A 15,683-nucleotide genomic window follows, 5' to 3' on the forward strand; every position below is an offset into this window, starting at 1 on the left:
AGATATGGAACGTTCGAAGTCGTACCATAGAAAGAAGTTTTCTACAGTGGCGTCTATCGTCGCTGAGACGCAGAGAATAATGTCAGGCATTGATGTCTTGCTCAGGCGGAAATGAGCCGAGATGCGGGGAAGTCAGATGGACGATGGACGATGGAAGGCCTGCAGGTCTTGCAACGGCAGATGGGCTGAATGTTCTTCTCGGTGTGGCGAGATCGATGTCTCTTCAAAGATGTGACTCCTTTGCGTCCCTGAATAATTTCAACACGTTGTCCACATCAGCCATACCCGAGACATGCGTGGCAAGCCACACTGAACTTGACCCGCGCTGCACCGCAACACCACTGGCAAGGTTCGTGTCGCATCTGGCTGGACAATCGAAACAAGTCTTGCGCTAGTCTGTTCAATAAGAAATAAGAGATGACATTGAGATGTGTGCAGTAGTAATACAAGTACAGTATTAAACGTCCGGCTCCTCTGCCGCATAAATCAAGCATCCACGCAGTCTGTGAAGAGTAAGATCCCTTCCAAGCAACTCAAGAGATTGTGCTACGCCGACTCCTGCCTATAAGACTCTGAGATCAATTGATATGAATAATAGGGTTTCAAGCGCACCTTGCCCCCAAGCAGGGCATGTCGCAGAGAGCCCATTAACGGTTTCACGCCTCCAATCTCGTGTGCTAATGGATCCAGCGCATATTTTATGCTCAACTCAGTCCAATCATCTGGAGATATCTTCTCCAGAGCTGCTAAGGACACCGTCAGAGCAGCGACTGTATGCGTTGGTAAGAAATGATTAAAAAACCCTTCAGAAGTGTGACCCACGATACGTGTCGTCCGAGATCGAGCTACGGAGCTTCACGGCAGTTGAATTGTCATAGTTGGGCTCCTTGAACAGATAGTCTGCCTCGGCAAGAAAGTCTGAAACGGTTACCAGTCGGCTCTGGTGCGGTATCAGCATAGAAGAGATCCTGCATTATGTTAACGAACTTCAAGGGCTGCAATCGCATCGCCGACGTATTCTACGTTTGTTCTGGGACTGCTCACGCGTAAGACTAGGCGCACAAGTATCGATTCTCGTTTCTCTCACCTTTCCGGGTACATGTTTTTGAGGGTAGGTAGCATTCTTTCGGCTATTTTGTGGCGTTCATCTACGTTCAGTAGCTTCACTTGCATGTGTTGCTTGTTCAGGTTGGCGACTTTTGTTGGAGACAACACTGTCCGTCGATTTGTGAAGTTATCGAGGTCGAACTACGTATTGTGAGGTCGGAAAGTGATAGAAACAAGAGGGAGATAGACTTACCTTTTGAATCAGCTCAGTCACGCTCAGATAGGACGGCGTTACGTCTGGATCTGGCGGCGCATGAGGGTCACGCTTGCCGCCCCATCCGGCGATAGCCAGCCAATTTAAGACTGCTTCAGGTTCCCATCCTCTCTCCTACAAAGTCATCAGCGGTTATCCATCCAAGGATAAGTCTATCGCACAATGTACTCTGAGACAAACGCTCCAACTCCGGTACGCTTGCTCATTTTGCTACCATCAGGGTTGAGTAGCAACGGCAGGTGGGCGAACTGCGGTGGTTCCCATCCAAACGAAGCGTAGAGCGTTAAGTGCAAAGGCACCGATGGTAACCATTCTTCCCCTCGTAGAACGTGGGTAATTTCCATCGCGTGATCATCCACGACGTTCGCAAGGTGATATGTGGGAAACCCGTCTGTCTTTACAATGATGGGATCGACTGGGACAGGGTGGGGCGTAGGAGTGCCGAATACCAGATCCTCAAACGCTGGTGGAGGAGTGTCTGGTGTCTGCAGCAGCTCAGTTATACAAAGCTACTGTGGTATGGATAGACATACCGATAACCGTATGCAATGTGGTTTGTTCAGACCGAGAAGGTGTTTCACATCAGCCGGTTCGAGCCTTTTGCAGGTCCGGTCGTAGCCAGCCATAGAGCCACTTTGCTGCAGCCGCAACCGGGTTGCAGCGAGTTGTGGCGGCTCACAAAAACATCGATATGCGTGATCTTTCTGGGAGGTGGTAAGGCATGACGATACTCAAGTTCAGACGCTCACTTTCAGCAAATCATCTGCGTGAGAATGATACATGTCCAATCGTTTGGACTGGAGAGAGTTAGAACGTTGAATTGGTCAATCTGTAGGAGCCATACCTGATAATATGGTCCGTAACTTCCTCCAATTACCGGTCCTAGTAGAGGTTCAGCCCGTGAACTGGTCACACACATTGATCGAGCCCACCTTCATCATAGTGCAGTCCCGCCCACTCCAACCCTCTTCGTATTTCATCTACACTCCCTTCCACGAGTCTTGTCTGCACAATTGTTAGTTTCTCTCCGTGATCAAGTGAATACCTGGCTTACTTGGTCGGTGTCCTCTATTCGCAACAGCCATTTCCCTCCCCATTTGCGCGCAAGCAGGTGATTAAACAGTGCGGTCCTCAGGCCACCCAGATGCAGCGATCCAGTCGGCGATGGGGCGAACCGCAGTCTTGGAAGAGGTGGCATAAGTCCGATTTTGACCGATCAATCCGAGGCAAGAGGGAATGGGGACTCGTGCGAGCGCCTTGAATGCCAATCCGTATTTGGCAAGATGGAGTTCAGAAACAAAATCCTTGGTTCGTCAGGGTCGCGTCTCCGCGCTTGTTCGCACCGTCCACCATGTCCAGCGAGACCGTGATGGCTTCAAGGGGCAGATATATCCCGCCAGCGTTGCGACAGCGCGAAGAGGAGAGGAGAAGGAGGGAAAGAGAGGAGAAAGGGAGGTCGTCGGATAGGATGGAGCGGCTGGCTATGATCAGCCGGAGCGGGGAAGGCGATTCTGACAATGACACGTCCGTTTGGTTCATTCACGTTTACCTATAGGAATACTTATATTTGGGACAGGTTGAAAGACTACGAAGTACAACAAGAGTTTTGGGAATATATTGAGGAACATGTGAGTTGATCTGAAAGGAGTGTTGCCTGTTAATATTGATCAGTTCAGATCAACGCGTATAAAGTCTCCAACCCATTCCCTCCCACTCTGAACGACGATAGCTCATCCTCACTTTCCTCGAGCCAGAACGAAACTCTTACAAACATCCTTTTAATGCTGCGTGAGTCATTTGTGTATCTTTTCCAGCATCACTGAAGGCGAAAAAGGGAAGCTGCGTGAAGGCGTCCTCGCCTCCCACCGCGTAGACAGCTTCGCTGTAGGCGTATACGAGACCTCCGTCTCAGTGGCTATCTACTGCCAGGAAGACAAAGCACTATCGAGTATATTCGGGCGTCTGGTACCTGAACTATATGACCTGCATGAAGATGCGGAGCTTGCAGCGGCGTTCCTATATCTCCTAACCACCAAGCCTCGTGGTCAGAAGCTCTCCTCTCCGCTCCGACAGCGAACGCCGAGCCGTGACGACTACACTGCTGTTTATCTATTGCATCTTCTCGTTACGGGCTACCCTTCTCAACGCGATTTCCTTCTCCGATCAAAGGTTCTCCTCATGCGGACTTCGCCTCATTTCCAACTCGTTGCGGCAACCGCTGCCAACATTCGCCAGGGCAATTACTGGGCATTAGCGCAGCTGGTACTTCATTGTCTGCCTACTCGAAACGACCTGATACAGCGTATGATGGTTGCCATCCTAGCGAAGACAAGACAGCGAACATGGGCGACACTAAAGGTTGCGTATGTGCAACTTCAGCTCGACCACCGGCATTGGCTTTGCTCTGCTCTTGGGTTTGAGAAAACCACAAGTGTACAAAAGTTCATGGCCGAGCGGGTAAAGCGAGGCGAGGTGATGGAGAAGGAGGGAAAGGAACCGACATGGACCATCGTAAAGGCCGCTAAAGGGAAGACCTGACCACCCATGCACACGAACACCCGCATCCAGCCTTCTCTTCGAACTGCATTATCTTTGTTGCTCAAGGACTTGCTGCGTCGCTTCGACAATAATCTCGTGTTCGACCTCATGTATCCGCGCCTCTAGATCCTGCAGGCTATCCTCCTGCTTTATCTCTATCTCCCGCACCACCACGGGTTCTCCGCGATCCACTTCCGTCACAACCCGGTGCACCATCACCCCCGTACGCTTGATCTCGCCAGCCTGGAACGCCGCGTACGCACGGTCGATCGCGTTAGCCCCGTCGAACGCGCCGGGCAGAGCAGGGTGCAAGTTGAGGATAGGCAGATCCTGACCTCTGCTAGACCCCTTGTGCAGCACGTCCAGGAACTCTGCGGAGAGGATATGCATCCACCCAGCGAGGACGACGACGTCTGGTTGTGCACTCAGTACCCGGCGGGCAACCTCGATGTCGTAGTCTACCCTTGTCTTCCCCGGGTGCGCCTTGAGGTACGTAACGAGAGCAAGGTAGTCGGTATGGATCGGAGGGAAGGCTGTACGCGCACGCTCCAGTCCTAGAGCGGCTTTCCGGTTGGAGAAGACGAGGACTATGCGTGCCTTTGGGAGGGCGTGGGAGGCACAGGCGTCCATTAGCGCTTGGAGGTTCGTGCCTGTCGTATATCAGAACAGAACTAGCATAGTATTAAACAAACATGTATACCTGAGCCGGAAATGAGGACCACGATCCTCTTCTTCCCATCGCTGACCTGTGAGCTGCTCATCTTGTGCGTCTAATTTGTAGGATGTGTGAATGAATCCCTCAACGAGAAAAGTGGCGAACCCTGAAGTTATACTTGTACGGAAGCATTTCCCCCTTCCTGTTCAATTTTGCTCTTGTCGTCTCCCTCGTCCAGGACCATCAAGAAGTAGCTGAAAGGTACGTTTGCACATCTAGCCTCGCTCGCTCTATCCTGGGATGATGCCCGGAGATGTGTGGATTTTTCTGACTGGGTGGGGGTGTAGAAAATGCCCGCTATCGAGGAAATCTCCGAGGACGAGCACGTGCATGATCATGACCACGATCATGACCATGACCACGACCACGACCACGATCATGATCATGGGGACGACGCCGGTCTTGAGAAGGTCCAGAGTCGTGCGGAGCGTAAGGCGCGCAAGGCGCTGCTCGGGCTTGGGCTGAAGAAGGTGCCGGGGATCACGAGGGTCACGTTGAGGAGGCCGAAGAACGTGAGTCTTTTCCTTCCCGCTCGGAAGGGCGTGTGGGGGGCTAATTGATGGACAGGTGTTGTTCGTTATCAGTGCTCCTGATGTGTACAAGAGCCCGAACAGCGATTGCTATATCGTCTTTGGCGAGGCTAAGGTTTGTCTGCCCTTCTTTCAAGTGAAGTGCCGGATAGACTTTGACCTTCGTGTTCGTCATGTAGATTGAGGACCTCAACTCCCAAGCCCAGCTGAACGCTGCCCAGCAGCTGTCTCAGGCTGCCAAAGCGGGCGCAGATGAGGAAGACGATGATGAAGTTCCCACGCTTGAGCCTGCGGCGGAGACGAAGGAGGAGGAGCCTGAGGAGGAAGAGGGAGAGGTGGATGAAACTGGCGTCGACCCGAAGGATATTGAGCTTGTTATGAACCAGGTGAGCTGTTCGAGGGCGAAGGCGGTGAGGGCGCTTAAGGAGAGTGGGGGGGACTTGATTAACGCTAGTGAGTATTTCTTTTTTGGAAAGGATGGGGATGCGTGCTGATGGGTAATAGTCATGAGCGCTAATGAGTAGTTCGGGGTGTTCAAGTGAGGAGTGTGGTGGGGACATGTTTGCATATGTAGTAGAGTTACTAAAATGATGATTCCATGCATCACCGATCCCGTCCTACCAGCATACATAGGATGAGCTCCTCAACGTCCAAGCAGAAGGCGAACTGACATCTTCTGAGCAATCACATACAACACTGTAAGAAGTGGATGTACATTTTATCTTGGATTGTGTTTACTAGAAACAAGTTTATCTTGAAGCGTGAGAAGCGACGCGTCCCTTTTCTCTTAGTAGATCTTTTGCATCATTCCAAACGCGTCCCTCACCTTTCCCCTGCGTACACCTCCCTCAACACGGGCAACATGCCCCCCCTCCCGCCGCCCGACCTTCCCCTCAATGCTCTAGTACAAGTCACCGCCGGTCGTGGGCGTATACGATACATTGGATCGCCTGCCTTTGCCCCTGGTAAATGGATCGGTGTTGAGCTGTTTGAGCCTAATGGGAAGAACGACGGGAGTGTGGATGGGATACGGTATTTTGGGTGTACACAGGGGCATGGAGTGTTTGTTAGGAGTGCACAGGTCAAGTTGATCGACGAACAGGTCACACCTACCGTATGTCTAACATATACACTCCTTACTGGTTGTATGCTGATGTTTACTAGCCTCAACCACGCTCATCACGTCCAACGTCTCGCACCGCTGCACCACCACCAAGTGCACTCCGCACAAACCAGCGCAACTCCATCTCAGCGCCGTCATCCTCTACCGCCACTCCCCCACCAGGCCGGCTCGCACCACCGGTCTCACTAGCGCGCACACTCTCGACGCAGTCTATCACCCGCACGCAGGCTACCCAGGCACTCCCTCTTTCCCGCACCGCTGCCTCCTCACCTGCACTCCCAAAACCCCAGAGGACCTCCTCTTCCAGCTCACTAGCGTCCCGTGCAGCCAGCCCTCCCAAGCCTGCAGTCCCGCGCACAGTCCCCCGTCCAACTCCCACCACCCCCCGCGCAGTCCCCTCAGTCCCAGTAAGACGCAGCACCCTCCAAACCCCTCTCTCCACACGCACGCACTCCCCCTCCCTATCCAGCACCTCCGCCGCACGTTCACGTTCCCCCCCTCCCTCCGCCGTGCGTATCCAGGAAGAACCCATCACGGCCGTTGCTCTCCCCCCAGCGGAAGAAGACGAAGATGACTCGCCCTCTTCCGTGCAGGAGCAGCCGCCAGCCCCCGCAAGACCAGAACACAGTCCTATCCTCCGCCGCGTAGGGCAGAGTCCAGTGCTCGAGCACCGAACGCGCACCGAAGACCCAGCACCCTACTCCCCCGCTGTCCGGCGCTCCCCTTCCCCCCCAGTACATACGCACGTAAGCCCCCCTCGTACACCCGAGCCTGTGAACATTGCTGACTGTTTGGGATGTGTGGACGCGCAGCGGGAAGTTGATGAGTTGAGAGCTAAGGTGAGGGTGCTGGAAGTGAAGAGGGCGGATGATGCGGGTAGGATTAGGGAGCTGGAGACTAGGCTAGGGGATGCAGAGCAGTTCGTGGCGTTGAGGCCTAAGCTACAAGGTGTGTCTGCCTGATATTATGCTAAATGTATGCTATGTAGTGTGCTAACTATATGCGTAGCAAAGCTCACTTCGCAGCAGACGGAGCTTGTCGAGCTCCGTCGCACGGTCAAAGACCTCAATGTAGAGAAGGAAACGCTCGAATCCCGCGTGCAGGAGGTGAACGACCAGCTGGAGATGGCACTGCTGGACAAAGAAGTAGCGGAAGAACGTGCTGAGACCGCCGAGTCGGAGATGGAGGACATCAAGGAGCGCCTGGCGGAATCAGAGGTTGAGAGGGAGATGTTGAGGGAGGAGAAGGCGCTTGTTGATGGGGATGAAGAGGAAGTGGAGGAAGGGAAACGGAGCTTGGCTTATGTCCAGCTTGAGAAGCATAATGAGCGGTTGAAGGAGGCGCTCCTTAGGTATGTGCGTGGTTATCCCGGGGAATAGAGCTGATGCCCGCGTAGACTCAGGGATATCGCCCAGGAGAGCGAGAGGGAGCAGAGGAAGAAGATCAACGAGCTCGAGCGGGAGGTCGCTTCTGTTGAAGATATCCAATGTTCGCCTTCCCCAATGTTTTCCTTTCCCTTCGTACTGACTATCCTGCAGCGCAATACGAGATGACCCTAACCAAGCTCGACAACGCCGAAGCGCAGATTGACGACCTCAAAGCCCAGCTTGATGCTTCCCTTGGAGCGGAGGATATGGTCATGCAGCTGACGGAGCGGGTGATGGCGCTCTCCGAAGAGCTCGCAGAGAAAGAAATCGTGATCGAAGACTACGAGACGCTCAAAGAGCTGAATGAAGAGCTCGAAGAGACGCATTTGGAGTCTGAGAAGCAGCTGCAGGAGGACTTGGGTACATCTTTTCTTTCATCTTTTGGGTCGCTGCGAGTGGCTGATGAGGAACAGAGGCGCGAGGTTCGGAGCTGAGGAGTGCACTGGCTAGGCTCGAGGACCAGCAGGATCAGATCATGGAGTATGAGAATACGATCCAGCAGTTCCGGGATGCAGTGCTCACTCTACAGGCGTCCGTCTCCCTTCCTCATTTGTGTTGTTCCCCTGATTCATGTTGTATCTTACAGGGACATCGAGTACCTCCGGAATCAGCAAACGACACACGCCAGCGAAGCACAAGCGTTGTCCAGTCAAAGCCAGGCTATCCTGGCTCTTAACATGAAGCTTCAAACGACGGTCGCGAAAAACCAAGCGAAGAACATCGACCTCGAGCTCCGCAGGCTCGACGCTTCCCAAGCGAAAGAGCACCTGCAGATCGTCCAGCTGTTCTTGCCACAGGCGTACTTTGAGGCTGATGCCGATGCGACCGCTTGCTACCTGTTCTTTGAGAGGCTGGCGTATAAGGCCGAGCTGATCAATGCTGTCGTTGCGCAGAAGTATAACTTACCTGAGAGTCTCACCCAGGATGTCTCGGAGAGTCTTGTTGGCGTTTGCGAGGTGTGTTCGTCCCACATGCATGGTACGAAGTCGCTTACGCCAACATGGGCAGATGCGAGGCCGTATCGCCCATCTCTCTGGCCTATGCCGCAGGTTCGTAGCCGTGCTGAAACGCTGCGATCCCGAGGTGTTCGTCAAGGCCGGAAGTCTGTTCCCGGAGATTGCAGGTATGGAGAAACGCGTGGATATGCATATCGAGCGGCTGAGGCGGGAGGAGTTCAAGGAAGAAGACTGTGTGAGTGATGTATCCAAGTACGTTACTTGCTGGGTCTGTTCCAGTGGTTAGGAAGAAGCTGACGCACGCTAGGATGCTGACACAGTTCGAGCATCTCGCCGAGACGTTCTTTGCCGGATTCCACTTTGCGCTCGGAGAGCAAGAGCTCGATCTGGCGTTCTCGATCGACTATGACCTGGATACGTTCATCGCTTCCCTGGGACTTGTGCAGCATGCTGTTTCTTCGGCGATGCAGGATCCTGGTGAGTGGAGTTCGGAGATTTCGGCTGTGGGCTGTGCTGATGGGGAATCTAGAAATCGTCTTCGACCCGGATGATCTGGAACTTGAGACGGTCCTCTTCGAGCCTCTGAACGGTGTGCTCGCCCAGGCCAGAAACGCACGTACTGCTGTCAGGTATGCAGACTGAATTCTCGCGATTATGAACGTGGCCCAATGTTGATCTTCCGTTTGTAGGAAAATTGTCACTCGGATCCAGGATCTCGTGAATGATAAAGCGGCTTTGCGGTCGAACTTGATCCCTACGCTTGGTGGCTTGACCGAACACATGAGCAAGACGATCGACTTCGGCATTCAGGTAAAGTGGAATCACCATTTCCGCCACTTTCATCTGCTGAGAGTCACCAGCTTGCGCAAAGGGTCAGCATGCATGTCATGGATATCCGAAGTGCGAAGGAGGTACTCCATCTCTCTCAAGTTGTGACTATGATCAGAAGCGTGGCGAACGAGGCTCTTGGGAAGCGTGACGCTTCGTGGGACGCTGTCTCTGAGACGTTGCGTGACCTGGCCAACGAGGCTGCTGCGTTCCTGCCTGTCACTATGGAAGCCGATAGTATTTTGCGAAGTAAGCCCGTCCCTGTTGGTTAATGATCAGGTCACTGACGGATGTCTAGTTACCGGCAACGCCCCTTGGATTCCTCGGGTGGAAGAGATTCGCGCCAAGGCTGCCGTCAATCTCGAGGCTGAACGTGAGGTCGCTCTTCTCAAGGAACAAATTGGCGAGCTGCAGCGCGTGATCAAGACCAAGGATCAAATCATCCAAGAGGGTGGCGTCAAGATGGAACTGATGGACCGGCGAATGGAATCACTTAAGAAACAGGTATGCAGCTCCCGCATGTTGCCCTACTAATCTCACTCGGCATTGTGCAGGCGGAAATTATCACCAACCTAGAGGCTGAACTGGCCAAGCTCCGCAAGTCAGAAGCGTCATATCAGGAATCACTTGAGCAGATTCAATCTGAACTGGACGCAGCCGAACAAGAAATCGCGAAACTGAAAACCAATGGGGCTTCAGCTGACCGGAGCTTCAACCTCGGAGAAGGGGATCTCTTGATTGCCGAAGGAACTTTGGAAACCTCTCAGTTGATTGAACAAGTAAGCGGCAATCAAGGCCACGTTCTATAATCTTAACATTTATTTCAGGTCGACTCACTCAAGGGAGCGCTCCGTTTCCTGCGATCGGAGAACTCTTATCTCAAAGGACAAGGTCTTCTCAAGGAAGTGAACTCCTTACCCCCACTGGAACCCGTCTTATCTGCACGCGCTCCGATACTGGATGTGCTGCAACCTCCAAGTCTTGTTGCAGACAATGCAGACTCTGACACCGAATCCGATCGACTTGCTACTCCACCAAGCACACGAACACTGGCGGAGGCCACGAAACATCTGTACTCTGATGTCCTTATGCATGCAGCAACGGCAAAGATGGTCGATCTGTCGAAGATGGGACCTGATGATGGTCTGAAATGGCGAAGGAGGAAAGATACGCCGGCTTATCAACTAGCGGAACGTCGACGAGAGCGCGATCTGCTGGATCGCAGAGTCAAGGGTTTGATGAAGCAAGCGACTGCTGCCCTCCATACTGTCTAAGTTACATGATCTTATGTTTCCTTTATGTGGTCTACCATCCTTTATATGCGATACCAAGTACAAATTGTGTTACCCACCGTATCTTATGGATCACGTCTATATCCAACGCATTGTGTATGGTTACGAGGAAGGTACAATGTTTTTTTGCCCCAATGATGGTTGGAAAATGTGACGATGACGAGTGTTGAAAATTGTCATTGGGTGTTTCCAGGTGCATTTCTTTTGCTGAGATAGAGTTATGATAAGGAACCCTAATGGAAAAGTGAGTCACCGTGCTGGCAACGCGTGCAGTACACACAATAGAGATCGGACATATGTGACAGCTCAATCAGACACGCTTCTTTGAACCTCAGCCATCCATCAAGGAAGCTAGGTTCTTCTTTCGATTGGCTGTGTTCGCGACATTGGGGCCTTTGAAGTCTAAAAAACCCGACCAAGATACCAACGTGGGTCTCTTCACAGATATTATTACTTACTGTCATAATCTCTCATGTTGAGCCTAGCAATATCAATCATTTCTTTACTTGGATTCGCCCTCAGTCTTAACAATCAAGGCGTTGCCAAACTCCCAGTTCTTGGTTATAATAGTGAGCACTTAAATTGCCATTTGATCTTGACATAATCGTTGAGGCAATCAAAGCTTGGAATCGCTATGGTTGCAACATTGACGCTGCCCTTATACTTGAGACTGCGCAAAGCATGAAGAATTTGGGCCTGCTGGTGTGCCGTTTGATTTGCAGTTCACAATCTTGTCTCCAACGAGCGCTTAAACCCAGGATGCTGTACGCACACATGCTGAGGAAAGGGAGACGACATATTGAGGGTATGAAACGTAGGGATACACTCACGTCAATCTCGACGACTGCTGGCCCATGAAGGCAAGGTCATTCAATGGGTCACTCGTAGCGGGTGGGGTAACCTCGCCGTCATTGAATCAACGAGCTGATATCTCCGATCTAGATACATTCAAGTTCCCGAACGGGATGGCTTCTCTTGTATCGGATCTGAAGTCCATGGGATTGTAAGTTTGTTCAAAGTTCCGGCACCTCAACGACTCACCCTCCAAATCAGCACTACGGGAATCGTGCGTTGTTGCTGAGTCCATGTTCATTCATGCTGATGTCTTGATCTCAGTACTCCTGTTCAGGAATCACCACTTGCGCGGGGTACCCAGGATCGTACGGGTATGAATTGATAGACGCTCAAACGTTCACCGAGTGGGGGATTGATTACTTGAAGTACGATAACTGTAATCGTAAGTTTCTCTTCTTTGAGTGGTTTGATGACTCATGAAGAACACAGCTCCGCCCGAGAATGTCCTGCTAGAAAACAGCCTGGGAAGTAAGCCTCTAATCAGCGGCAGTGACGAAAGGAACTGAAGCGCGCAGAGTTCCAGCGGATGGCGGATGCTATATCTGCTGTTGCCACACAGACGAACAGTACACCGCTGATATATTCGCTTTGCCAATAGGGAGAGGTATGTCGATGTATGTCGATAAAGACCGTTGTTTACTGGCCATGTCGTAGAGCCAAGTCTGGTTGTGGGGTGCAAGCATGGCGCAAAGCTGGCGGGTACGGATCGAGCAAGGAGGGATGCGCAAATGCTGAATATGTGATCTGCAGATAACAACGGATATCACTACGAGCTGGTCCAGTATCACGAGCATCATAAACACGTACGTGATCAGTTCAGGGAAGGAGCTGCCCAGCAGAAGTTAACCCTTTGTAGTGCGTCGTTCGTTACATCCTCGAGTGGGTTCTACGGGCATAACGATCTTGATATGGTATGCGATCTTTCTGAATGAGGAAGATGCCGTAATTGAATATACACAGCTGGAAATGCAAGTTTATCAAAATGTGTTTCAAGGACTAATATGCTTACGAGAGCAGAGGAAACGGCGAGTTGACCTATGACGAGCGGAAATCGCACTTCACTGCCTGGGCGTTGTTCAAAAGCCCGCTCCTGATCGGCACCGATGTCAGTTCTCAGTGTATTACGTTGAAAAATGAGCCTTACGTGAAAGACAGCTGACAAGTATCAGCAATGATGACCTTGGTATATTACTGAACCAAGAGCTCATTGCCATTAATCAAGACCCCAACGTATCCATGAGCATCTCGCCGTTTTCCTGGGGCGTCAACGTGCGTTCCTCCTCAGGCATGCTCGAAATAGATCTTACATAAACACCAGCCAGACTGGTCATTCAATGCCTCCTATCCCGCACAGTTTTACTCAGGACCAACGTCAAATGGGACAGTTGTTATGCTCCTCAATACCATGGCACAGCAGGAGGCCATGTGCTTCACCTTGACTGACTCCCCTTGGCTCAAGCCAGATATCAAGTATATCGTTCGAGTGAGTCGCGGCTTGGTCATTCTCTGGTGATTTGACGTCCGATCTTTTGTAGGATCTCTGGTCGCATACCAATAACTGCACCGCTGTGGGCTCCTTGTCCGTGTCCGTTCCGTCGCATGGTGTATCCGCACTCTTTTTCAAGGAAGCCGGAAACTCGTCCATAAACACTGGATATCCAGCTTGCGCAATAGCACAGAAGTGAGTAAATAGTTCTGACATTGGTATATCAGGCCAGGTTGACAGTTGATCCAGCTGTGGAGTGATAGCGAGCGGGGATGTCGACTGGCGCCATTCAACATCCCCAAGACCTTGGATGGTGGGAGTATTGGTTGCATTATTGCTTGGTGCTCTCGATTTTCTGTAGTAATTGAGGAAGGGGACAATAGACCATCTAGTGTGCAGTCAACGAACTGAAGTCCGTCCCGTGGGGTAGCGCTTTTCACGTGCACACCTTCTGTTTATGTCAGCCAAACTAGGGGAGCCCGTCTCGCTTCGCTCATCGTTTTATGTCGTAATTCAATTAATTTCTATGTACATCAAGTATTCCGAGAACTTCAGGGTATACAATATTTGGAGTTACATTCCTCCTTGGTCTATCTGCTGACTGTGGGGGTAAAAGAACCTTGACTGCACCTGCAATTGTAGAACGTGAAAGTGCAACATATAATTGACCATGTGCAAAAGCAGGCATGCAAAGATCTAGCCCAACATGTTTGACAGACTGGCCTTGTGACTTATTAACTGTCATTGCAAAGGCCAGTTGTACTGGGAATTGTCATCTCTTGAAGATGAAGGGGAGTGCTGCTTCCTCAGATGCAGTGAGAGTTACACAGGGGATAAGTGCTATCTCTCCATGGTGTTCACCTCCAAGCAAGTGAACTTCAAGGACTTGGTGTGAAGCACGGATAACCCACATGCAGGTTCCATTGCAGAGACCTTGTGCTGGAGCCAGATTATGCATAAGCATAAGGGGGCATCCCAGCTTAATGTGCAGCTTGCTCAGAGGGAGTCCAGGTAGTTTGAGTGAGTTGAGGTATTCCACAGGCAGCTCAAGGCTACCTTCGACCCCAGGTTTTTCCTCCACTGAGTCAGCTGAGCGAAACACAGTTTCTTCACCTTGTTGCTGTGTGAGCACCTGTGTATTCATTCCATCCACATTGGTATTTTGTGCAGCCAGAATGGTTTGTTCCAAGAAATAGTTGTCTCCAGCAGGGCCTGCAATTTGTGGATTCTTGATATCTCAGTAGATCACTGAGAGCAGGTTTTCTGGCTTCTCACCACAAGGCATGCCTGGCCAAAGCTGGATAATCCCATCACCCTGTGTTGCCTTGCCACTTCCCACCTCCAATAGCCAACTTGCAAATGCTGCACTCTCAGGGTTGTTAGCATCCAGCTGCATATTGCAAGTGAGATGCAAGATTTCAATATGAGGCCAGAGAGGTGAGCACTGCAAGCAGGCATTGATGAAGTCAACCCTTTCTCCATTGGGAACCACAGGTAATGTTTGCTGCCAGTCACCCCCAAAGACCATTGTCATTCCACCAAAGGGAAGATCAGGCTGATCTCTGATATCACAGAGAGTACAATCTACTGCTTCAACACAATAGTGATGCTGTGCTGTTGCTTCATCCCAGATAGTGATGGAGGCTCTTTGCATCATAGCTGCTAGCCAGCTATTCTTGCATATGTTGCAGGAGGATGTGTCAAGGCAAGCAATGGGGATCTTGAACATGGAGTGTGCTGTATGTCCCCCTGGAAGAAGCAGTGCTGCAATTCCAGAAGAAGCCACACATAGCACAATCTTGCCAGCTGAGCAGAGTCTTGCACAGACTGCCTTGTACACAGAGGTCTTTCCAGTCCCCCCTGGGCCCTGGAGCCAGAAGAGAGATCCAGTTTCTGCATGTGTGATGATGGTATTAAAGGCATGTTGTTGCTCTTCATTCATCTTGCTGGTCATCTCTTCTGCCTCTTCTGCCAGTTGGACTTGATCATAGTCCAGCTGCTCAGCAATCAGATGGTTATCATCAAGGGCTAGCACCCTCTCCCAATCTGTGTGAAAGGCTGGAAATTCACCATGGAACTTGGGATCCTCTAAGTTGGAGCCTTGTGTGTGGAGGAGCTTATCAATTAGATAGAGGCCATAGTCCAATGCATCCTCCTGTGTCATCTCTGGGTGAGAGCAATGGAGTTGGCATAGGAGGTCATTACAGAGGTGTTCCTTGAAGCATGTCCAGAGTTCACCAGGGGCAGCAGGGTGACAGTGCTGTAACCTTGTGACAAAAAGGAGTCAAAGCTGTTTGCCAGTCTGCATGTTGGAAGCCTCTTCAAGGCATTTGATCCATTCTTGGTCATCTTGAAGGAGACCCAGTGCCCTACATGCAGCCTTGAAGGTTGGATAGAGAATACCATCCACTGTTCAAAGGTTTTCAAAGCTTGTCAGCTGTTAGGGCAACACAGGCTGACTAAGTCTGCTCACCTAAGAGTGCCAAGAGTCTAAGCAGGCAACAAGGAAGTGGAGTAGACCTGATGACTAAGACCTATCTACAGTATAGGTACCTGTGGATGATCCTAAGAGACCAAGTCTGAAGAGACAGTCCCCAGGCAGAGTAGGCCTT

At 51.4% G+C, this 15,683-nt stretch overlaps 7 protein-coding genes across 7 annotated transcripts; 4 read left to right on the forward strand and 3 right to left on the reverse strand.

Moving 5' to 3' along the window:
* Positions 1-1,083: 1,083 nt before the first annotated feature.
* Positions 1,084-2,542, reverse strand: DACRYDRAFT_83576 (Glutamyl/glutaminyl-tRNA synthetase; the record flags this gene model as incomplete). The annotated part of the gene is made up of 8 exons (XM_040776631.1): positions 2,376-2,542; positions 2,254-2,326; positions 2,166-2,203; positions 2,071-2,118; positions 1,855-2,025; positions 1,483-1,815; positions 1,301-1,435; positions 1,084-1,248 (listed from the first exon to the last, which is right to left on the reverse strand). The coding sequence occupies exons 1-8, from the start codon at positions 2,517-2,519 to the stop codon at positions 1,084-1,086; spliced, it is 1,107 nt and encodes a 368-aa protein (XP_040625326.1). The 5' UTR covers positions 2,520-2,542.
* A 247-nt stretch (positions 2,543-2,789) lies between these two features.
* On the forward strand, positions 2,790-3,859 carry DACRYDRAFT_90977 (uncharacterized protein; the record flags this gene model as incomplete). Its single annotated transcript, XM_040776986.1, has 4 exons — positions 2,790-2,845; positions 2,898-2,949; positions 2,998-3,109; positions 3,156-3,859. The coding sequence occupies 4 exons, from the start codon at positions 2,790-2,792 to the stop codon at positions 3,857-3,859; spliced, it is 924 nt and encodes a 307-aa protein (XP_040625327.1).
* A 48-nt stretch (positions 3,860-3,907) lies between these two features.
* On the reverse strand, positions 3,908-4,620 carry DACRYDRAFT_110876 (phosphoribosylglycinamide formyltransferase; the record flags this gene model as incomplete). Its single annotated transcript, XM_040769138.1, has 2 exons — positions 3,908-4,509; positions 4,560-4,620. The coding sequence occupies 2 exons, from the start codon at positions 4,618-4,620 to the stop codon at positions 3,908-3,910; spliced, it is 663 nt and encodes a 220-aa protein (XP_040625328.1).
* A 117-nt stretch (positions 4,621-4,737) lies between these two features.
* Positions 4,738-5,702, forward strand: DACRYDRAFT_24497 (nascent polypeptide-associated complex alpha subunit). Its single transcript, XM_040773697.1, has 5 exons — positions 4,738-4,775; positions 4,862-5,086; positions 5,142-5,219; positions 5,284-5,557; positions 5,609-5,702. The coding sequence occupies exons 2-5, from the start codon at positions 4,865-4,867 to the stop codon at positions 5,626-5,628; spliced, it is 594 nt and encodes a 197-aa protein (XP_040625329.1). The 5' UTR covers positions 4,738-4,775; positions 4,862-4,864; the 3' UTR covers positions 5,629-5,702.
* Positions 5,703-5,940: 238 nt separating this feature from the next.
* DACRYDRAFT_118713 (uncharacterized protein) lies at positions 5,941-10,807 on the forward strand. Its single transcript, XM_040770645.1, has 16 exons — positions 5,941-6,218; positions 6,269-6,973; positions 7,040-7,175; positions 7,236-7,578; positions 7,624-7,715; positions 7,766-8,014; positions 8,068-8,185; positions 8,241-8,610; positions 8,663-8,862; positions 8,918-9,087; positions 9,140-9,239; positions 9,300-9,420; positions 9,471-9,687; positions 9,737-9,942; positions 9,993-10,217; positions 10,266-10,807. Exons 1-16 carry the CDS (start codon positions 5,967-5,969, stop codon positions 10,710-10,712), a joined length of 3,951 nt encoding a protein of 1,316 aa, XP_040625330.1. The 5' UTR covers positions 5,941-5,966; the 3' UTR covers positions 10,713-10,807.
* A 796-nt stretch (positions 10,808-11,603) lies between these two features.
* Positions 11,604-13,432, forward strand: DACRYDRAFT_110879 (glycoside hydrolase; the record flags this gene model as incomplete). The annotated part of the gene is made up of 14 exons (XM_040769139.1): positions 11,604-11,614; positions 11,673-11,796; positions 11,847-11,967; positions 12,015-12,053; positions 12,101-12,132; positions 12,184-12,189; positions 12,240-12,284; positions 12,336-12,388; positions 12,442-12,496; positions 12,598-12,690; positions 12,741-12,854; positions 12,904-13,068; positions 13,121-13,266; positions 13,321-13,432. The coding sequence occupies 14 exons, from the start codon at positions 11,604-11,606 to the stop codon at positions 13,430-13,432; spliced, it is 1,116 nt and encodes a 371-aa protein (XP_040625331.1).
* A 1,767-nt stretch (positions 13,433-15,199) lies between these two features.
* DACRYDRAFT_29055 (uncharacterized protein) lies at positions 15,200-15,355 on the reverse strand (the record flags this gene model as incomplete). Its single annotated transcript, XM_040774307.1, has 1 exon — positions 15,200-15,355. A coding segment is annotated over one exon (156 nt), but the record flags the coding sequence as incomplete, so codon positions are not given.
* Between the last annotated feature and the right edge of the window lie 328 nt (positions 15,356-15,683).

Source organism: Dacryopinax primogenitus (genome assembly GCF_000292625.1).
Source record: "Dacryopinax primogenitus strain DJM-731 SS1 chromosome Unknown DACRYscaffold_19, whole genome shotgun sequence".
Taxonomy (NCBI): Eukaryota; Fungi; Basidiomycota; class Dacrymycetes; order Dacrymycetales; family Dacrymycetaceae; genus Dacryopinax; species Dacryopinax primogenitus.

Bases quoted from the DNA above. Each gene is read 5' to 3' on its own strand.
- DACRYDRAFT_24497 (XM_040773697.1), top strand. From the start codon at position 4,865: ATGCCCGCTATCGAGGAAATCTCCGAGGACGAGCACGTGCATGATCAT. The intron at 5,087-5,141 runs GTGAGTCTTTTC...ATTGATGGACAG, and splicing joins CGTTGAGGAGGCCGAAGAAC to GTGTTGTTCGTTATCAGTGC. The intron at 5,558-5,608 runs GTGAGTATTTCT...GATGGGTAATAG, and splicing joins GGGGGACTTGATTAACGCTA to TCATGAGCGCTAATGAGTAG.
- DACRYDRAFT_118713 (XM_040770645.1), top strand. From the start codon at position 5,967: ATGCCCCCCCTCCCGCCGCCCGACCTTCCCCTCAATGCTCTAGTACAA. The intron at 6,974-7,039 runs GTAAGCCCCCCT...GTGGACGCGCAG, and splicing joins CCCCCCCAGTACATACGCAC to CGGGAAGTTGATGAGTTGAG. The intron at 7,579-7,623 runs GTATGTGCGTGG...ATGCCCGCGTAG, and splicing joins TTGAAGGAGGCGCTCCTTAG to ACTCAGGGATATCGCCCAGG.